Source organism: Sinocyclocheilus rhinocerous, unplaced genomic scaffold (genome assembly GCF_001515625.1).
Source record: "Sinocyclocheilus rhinocerous isolate Xijiao unplaced genomic scaffold, SAMN03320098_v1.1 scaffold2982, whole genome shotgun sequence".
Taxonomy (NCBI): Eukaryota; Metazoa; Chordata; class Actinopteri; order Cypriniformes; family Cyprinidae; genus Sinocyclocheilus; species Sinocyclocheilus rhinocerous.
This window is the reverse complement of record NW_015656004.1, coordinates 170846-178811: the sequence shown is the minus strand read 5'-3', so window position 1 is coordinate 178811 and position 7966 is coordinate 170846. Positions and strand designations below refer to the sequence as shown.

The 7966-nt window shown below is 34.6% G+C and overlaps 1 protein-coding gene across 1 annotated transcript in view; it reads left to right on the top strand.

The window, feature by feature from the left end:
* The window catches only part of LOC107719174 (BTB/POZ domain-containing protein KCTD5-like), a 14017-nt gene extending 9340 nt beyond the window's left edge, over positions 1-4677 (top strand). The window contains exons 5-6 of the mRNA XM_016526548.1: positions 543-668; positions 2426-4677. Coding sequence (XP_016382034.1) covers positions 543-668; positions 2426-2455 — 156 coding nt within the window. The 3' untranslated portion in view covers positions 2456-4677. The remainder of the gene's footprint in view (positions 1-542; positions 669-2425) is intronic.
* The last annotated feature ends 3289 nt before the right edge of the window (positions 4678-7966 follow it).

The window sequence follows — 7966 nt, the reverse complement described above, 5'->3', positions numbered from 1 at the left end:
TATATATATATATTTATTACTTTAATGCAAAAAAAAAAGAAAAATCCTAAAATAATTAGAATTTTCTTTAGCCAATTTTTTTCTAATAATTAAAAAATATTCTATTTTTTATTTTAATGAATAAAATAAATAAATAAAATTCAGTAATATTACCATGACGTAGAAATATTTACAGTGCAATTTAAAAACAAATTTCCATTACAGTAATTTCATCACCACAAAATTAATGTCACTAGTGCCAAAAAAAAAAAAAAGCTCTAAAAGCAAAACATTATTTGCATTTTTTTAAAATCTTTTGAGTTTGTGGTAAAATATGACCTGGACATTTGTTATATTTTTTTCAAATTGTTCTCTGTGGACTTTGTTGATGTAAAGCATCCCATGATTGGGTTCTGCTTTTTACATGTACTCTTTTATACACTATTACCAGCAACAACAATATATCGCAAGGAAGTGTATTTTGTATTTATAGCTTATGTAGTCAAATCGGTTCACTATGGAAATCCTGTCGTCATGTGTTTTTCTTTCCTCTCTCCTGCCAGTTGGTTAGTATCGGCTCTTCGTACAACTACGGAAATGAGGATCAAGCAGAGTTCCTCTGCGTGGTCTCCAAGGAGCTGCACAATCAGTCATACGGCACAAACAGCGAGCCCAGTGAAAAGGCCAAGGTGAGGCTGACAGAACCCTTTCACAGTCTCCGGTGCGCTCTTCCCTCGTGCCCGGACAGAAATAGTCACTTACGCACATATCGTAAGAAAATATCCCACAGCTCTGCTCTTTCGGATGGTCACATGGCATAACAGTACTCAAAGAGCTGATTAACCAGATCAAATGTGTTCATGCCTGAGTGTTTTTTTTCCATGCATGCCGTGCACACTGAGGATGTGGAAGTTTTTTTTTTTTTTTTTTAGTATTTCTTGGTGAGGCATCATTTACATATCACTTAAGCTGATAATTAGGTCTCTGCTGAATGCTGAAGGCAGTGGCGCTCGCTCGCTCCCTCCCTCTCTGAATCTCTGTTGCTAATGCTCAATTTGACGCATGCTGTCTGCCTGTACTCGTGCCTATTAGAAAGCCCTACAATTATATCCTCAGCTCATCTAGCCCGCTTTCTGATCCCAGATAATGATGGGAAACCTGCTCAATATTTAATGCTTCCCCATCAGATGCTGCAGCCACAAGTTTCGCTTCTGAGAATCATCTATGGCTTCATTCAGCTCTGTTTCAGTAGTTTTGTGATAGTGTAATGCTGTATCAGGTCAACAGGGGTTATGCAAAGTAATAAACATGTTGGGATGGTATCACCAAGGCATTGTTGTACGCTTCCTGTGAGGGCCACACAATCGCTTGTACAAATAAGCAAAGGCCTTACGTTTAGGGCTGGGTGATTATGGGGAAAAGTTTTCAGATTTTTAAAGATGTTTAGTGTACTTTTTGATATTAATATGCTCTGCAATGCCTTAATGTTACATTTTCTTTTTCGATCAAACTGCCATTAGCCAAAAATGTTTACAGCCATAAGTAAAACACAGTAGTAAAATTCTTCAAGGCTTCTTTTCCACGCTGTTTCTTACAACATAAAGAGATTTAATTTAATTCAATATATATTAAGACATGTTGTGTTTTTAATTGTGTTAGAATTTGTTTTATTAAAAGTTTACAACAATTACTTTTTAAAAGTAATGATGCCAAATAATAAACCTAAATCAAAGATGTTTGATTCTTCTTTACCATGCCAAAGGTTTTTTTTTTTTTACCACACTTTTTAGTTCACTATAATATTTAGTTTGTATTGAATATTTTTGATTTAGGTTTATTATAGTTAACTAAAACGTTTAAATCATCTGAAACCATTTGGCATAATTACTTTTTAAATTTTGTTTTGGTTAACTTGATCTACTAAAATAACTATAAAACATAAATAAAATGAATAAAAGCTATATAGACATTTAAAAAAAATAAATTCAAATAAATGTCTAAAACTTGAACTTGAATTAAAATTAAAACAGAAAATATAAAAACTAATTTAAAAATGAATAGAAATTATAATGGTTATCATGACACTTAAAACAAAAAAAGTATTTTATATACATTTCATTATATTTTGTTTATTTAAATGTTTGTTCATTTTAATATTTAAATGAATGCTTTTTAAAGATTTATTATTTATATTTTTAAACCGTGCATAGTGATGTACAGCCATATATTTACACTTTTTAAAGTGTTTTCAGAAATTATATGTAAAACATAATGGAGGTGTTTCTGTCAACATTTAAGTGAATTCACTGTTGGAAGTGAGCTGTCCCTTATTTTTGTGATGGATTTTAAATCATATATTGAATATTTAATGTCTTTCCCTGTTTTATTTAGACATGCTCACTTTCATCATCCAATCCATCCATTAACAGTTGTTCCTCTCTTGCAGATTCTTCAAGAACAAGGCTCTCGAATGTGAAACAACTGTGTTTTATATCCTCTGGTCCTGCAGTTGCCGGGCAAAACAACACGCACCATATCACATCGAGAGAGAATTGTCAAGCGGAATGACAACCTATTTGGAATGGATGTTCTGTTTTGTTTTAGATTAATTGACACTTGTTTGTGCCTGCACAGTTACACCGGACTGTTGTTTCTTGACATCGGCGGATCTATCTGAATCGTTTGGTTTGAAAGGTAGGAATATGCATGTCATTAGTAAGCTGAGCAAAAAGGGCCTCAATCACGCCTGGTCCAATCATGTCTACTCAGGGTCTCTTATCGACTTTCACAAAATATGTTTATCATGTCATTTGTGGACCAGTGAGCAATTTAGTTAAAATGGGCAAAAAAAAACTTAAAACTGTATATTATGCCAGAGAGTTAAACCTCGTTGTTTAAAATTATAATTAAGAGAGTGGAGTTTTTAAAAAAAAAAAAAAGTAAAAGAAGATTACATTATTAAGGTGGATTGTATGTAACGTTGACCGGTGAGGGACGGTGGATTTTTATAGCAAGCATTTTTGTTTTAGCGTGTTTGTAAGAACAGATGGGATTATGATTTGATTAGATTTTTTTGACTCGCATAGTGTTAGTTTTTATACCAGAAGGGTGAAAGAACATCCGTAACAGTTTGCCTCAAAGTTTCCTCACGTTTTGTGAGGTTTTACTGTTGCTGCCTTGAGTTGGTTGAAAACGGAACAGAACAGAACAAGTTTGTCTTCCATCCCCACATTCATTCCACTTGGATTTTGGATAAACTGGAACTATTTTAAACGTTTTAGGGGGTGAAAAACACCTAACACTGTTGACTTTGTGACAGAGCTAGATTTGGTTTAATTGGAGAATTAAGGCGAAGCTGATTTGTTTTGGCAATACCGTTTCGAACAACGCTTTATTTACATGACGGCGACTGTTAATTAGTGGCGTCGTAGGGCTTATTTTGTTGACACTTTGGTAAGCGATGGAGACAGAACGGGCACTTCTAGAAGAGTGAAAAAAATTAACATCTACATAGTTTAACACTGCAGTTCTTGATTTGCTTCGGTTCAACTTTTTGAAAGTTGATTCCAAATATACATAATCCTGTAGTTTATTTAAAAACATTTCGACAATGTTGCCTTTAATGAACCTACACACGATCTGAATTTCATTTGGAATTGTGGTCAGGGAAATAACGCATCCCTTTGCTAGGCTTCAAGCATATCTATTTGACATCGTGTATATAGACTAAAGAGCATCATATTCAGTGCATGTCATTTTTCCTAATCCTCTCACACACACACACAAAGGGCTTTTACTAGTGGTATACAAGCTATAATTTTTTGCAGAGATTCATCCGATCTCTTAATATTGCCTGATCGAGGCGAGGTTTACATGGCTAGTGTTTTATAAACAATAATACTACACGTTTACTTACCTTGACTATGTGACACCACATTCTAGTTTGGTTTCAAGACCTGTATGTTTACATATCCTCTCTGTTACCTAGTTAGTTAACGTCAACCTTGTGTCTTCGCAGCTAGAGAGGAGGTTTGGATTCGTCTCGGTGGAGTGTTAAGTTGCTTGCTCACTGAGTCAGTGTCTCGTGGTGAAACGTGCCTCTGTTATGGCCTCCGAGGCTCCAGACAGCACACTGAAAACACCCATCGTCCAGGCCGTGACACTGGAGAGTGATGGTCATCACTGTGTAGGGCGCTGCAGCCCTTAAACTCGCTTTTTTTTTTACGTCCTGCCTCCAAAATCTTGGTGGAGAAAGTAGGATGCGCACATTGATGCACCGATTTCACTTCTCCTTTATGTCTGCTGGACTTTGTCAGCCACGGTCTACATTTCAGTTGCCCGTTTACTTAAACTTGTTTCTTGGGCCCAGGTGAGTTCGTTTTTTTTTTTCTTCTTCTCTGAGGCTGGTATCTCACCTCAGATTTTTTTCTCTCTCCATTTAAAGCGTGCAATCTGCAAAATGTATTTTGAAAACGGGCAAAAGCAGACTGAATTGTCTTTTGCTCCACTTTGTCACTGCTGTTCCTATACTTATTATTATCCTATAACATGTTTTTGTATTTGTATTTTTTTATGCTTACAATTTGTGTATTCACATAGTATATTATATATGTAATTGCAAGTTACGACTGGGGAAAATGTATATGATGGTAATGCTAGAACCTGGTCAAACTAAATAAACACTTTTGAATTCTGAAACGTTTTTCTGTTTTTTCTTTTTCTTTTTTTTCTTTCATTTTGAAATATACTGATATTCACCCTTTCTGCATTTTTAAATCAGGCTTGAATGCAAAGAAATGTGTAATTTAAGTGTCTTTAGCTGTAGTTACACTACTAGCACAGCAGAGGGCATTTTTAGGTATTTCAGGCTTGGAACAATTGTGAGAACTTTGATCCTAAACCAGCTATTTTCCTTTTTCTTTTTTTTTTTTTTTTGATGCCAAAATATAATGATTATTTAAAAAAATTAAAATATAAAAGCAGCCATATATTTTAATCTGTAAAGAATTTTAAAAAAAAAAAGTTTTTTACCGCTCAAAACTTTGGAATAATTAAGATGTTTTTGAAAAAAGTCTCTTATTCTCACCAAGGCTGCATTTATTTAATCAAAAATACAGTAAAACAAAAAAATATATTTCAAAAAGATAAATTATTTTCTATTTGTATTTTAAAATGTAATTTTGATCGGTTTAATAAATTGTCCTTAAATTTATTGAGGAAAATAAACTTAAATATATTTATAAATATTTAGATTAGCCTCTTTTTCAACCTTATTGCGACCCTGTTGAATAAAAATATTAATTCGATTTGTTTTTCCCCCCAAACTTTTGAATGTGTATCACGGTCTCCACAAAAATGTCAACATAGATGATTATAATAAATATGTCTTAATTAGCATATTAGAATGATTTCTGAAGGATCATGTGACACTGAGGACTGGAGTAATGATGCTGAAAATTCAGCTTTGTAATCACAGGAATAAATTACATTTTAAAATATATTAAAATAGAAAACTATTTTATTGCAATATTTCACAGTAATATTGTTGCTGTATACATCAAATATATTTAATATACATGTATGTATATACAGTGTATATATATATATATATATATATATATGTATATATGTGAATTTTATTTGTGAATATAAATATTTACATTATAAATATTTTTGTTAATTCTTGAATGCAAAGTAAAAGTGCTAAAACGACTATTTTTTTTACCAATATATTTGATTTGTTTTTATTATTTTGTATTAAAGGGGTCATATGATGTTGCTAAAAAGAACATTATTTTGTGTATTTTGTGTAATGAAATGTGTTTATGTGGTTTAAAGTAAAAAAAAAACATTATTTTCCACATACTGTACATTATTGTTTCTCCTCGGCGTGTTAGAACGAGCTGTTTTAGGTAGGCGTGGTTGACTCTCAACTTTTATAAAGAATATCTCTTTGGATTTGAGACTTTAGTCTTTGCAACTTTACAGATCTTCTTTATGCACCAAGAGCTTGTAACACTCCAAAGAGAAAGTAAAAATTTAAATCGCATCATATGACCCCTTTAATAATACAATCCCAATTAATGGCATGATTTATAACCAGTCTTTAGAAAACAACAACAATGCCAAATTCAGTACGTTTTAAACTTATTTAACCCCCCATGGAACACCTTGTGGCCCCCTGGAGGTCCCAGACCTTATTTTGTAAAAAAAAACAAAATGCACTATCCACAATGTACAAAGTTAAATCACTTACAAATACTCATGCATAACAAACACTCTTATTTCTCATTACGCTGAACTGATTCTAGTTTGTAGTGTCTTTTTCTATGTTTTTGATTGCACAAAACATTCTGCTCATGCATATCCAGGGAGCCTGTTGCAGGTGCACTTGTGCAATTTCCCATGATATTTCAACAAGCTGCGACACGCTTGTCTGCCTTGTGTATGTGTCTCTGCTTAACGGGGTGCGTGCTCTATTCAGCAGTGTGGGAATGCCCTGTCCCTCCAATGAGTTACTGCACTTTGACTTAGCAACAAGCCAGCCAATCCCTCCGTACAACCTGCACCAAGCTCAGATTTCGATTGGCCTAAACGTCTGAAGTGATAGATTTGTTGGAGAGCTAAGCATTATTACAGAGAATTTGCCCAAACAGGACAGCCCTGTTGCATCTTAGCCTGATTCAAAGCCAGGTATGTAAGAAAAACAAGGCTTTTGTTGGCAAAGAAAGCTTTCCCTCATGAGATAGCATTCTGAATGCGCTAACATAACATACATGTCTTTTTCATGAGAACTGTAGTCATTTATCTCATGTCGTTTACATGAAAAGGCGATAAACGACTTGCCTTTGAAATAAAGTCATTTTCTGCTTCTGAACTGGGATGACGTACATTACGCGGTGCTTTGAGAATCCACAGAATTATCACAATCCACAGGGGAAGAAAGCAATAAAGATATAAATGAACAGTCATTAAAGGTCATGCATTTTTAAAATGTGTCCTATATTGAGCATCCCAGCTATTCTTTATTGCCATGCAGAAGAGAAGAGTGTTGTGTGTAGATGGAGTGTTATGCAGGATGGATGGGCTGCAGGGGAAGAGCAGAGAGCTTTCTGCCAGATAGAGATGCTGCTCTCATGTTACACCAGACCTCAGTCAAACGACCTTGAATGTGTAACAACTGGATCAGCCGTGGAGGCAGGCCAAAACCAATGCCTGATGGTTCACACTCAGTACTCTTCTACATGTATTTGTACTATAAATTCCAGAATTAAATATATATAATTTTGAAAAAAGTATATAAATATTTACATAAATCTAATTATCAACATCAATCTACATGTTACAAATGACAGACAGAGAGATAGACAGACAGACAGAGAGATAGATAGACCGAGAGATAGACAGAGAGATAGATAGACAGTAGGCGCGTTTCCATTACCCTTCAAATTGCGCAAATTGAAATTGCGAATTGAAAATACGCCTAATGGAAACGCGTCAATTTCGCAAAAACGCCCATATATCGCAAAAAAGTTTTTACGCTCGCATGAGGTGGTTTTTCAGGCAATGCGAAAAAGGAATAATTCGCAAAACTGCAATGGAAACGGCTTTTTCGCATTTACAGGTCACATGGCGTATGTAAAAAGTCATATGATCATTCTTCAATGTACTATAACCTCCAAGAAACACTTCATACGTGGCCGCGCTCCAGTGTAAGGGGCTTTCTGTACCATTAATGCTTAGACAATTTACACTGCACACATCTGCGGTGCAGTGTGGGTCTGATATGGTCACTGAATCTGACTGCGGCCACTCAGTGCTTGTGTTTATATTTTTATACAGTCTATGGTTTATTCCAGCCATGCACGTTTCTGAAGCGGCTCTCTTTGCTGCTTCTGTAAAGATACACGCAAAAGCCTCCTTTGAATAAATATAGCCAAAATCCGTCAAAAGCCCACTAAAATCCGGCCGTTGCCATGACTTATCG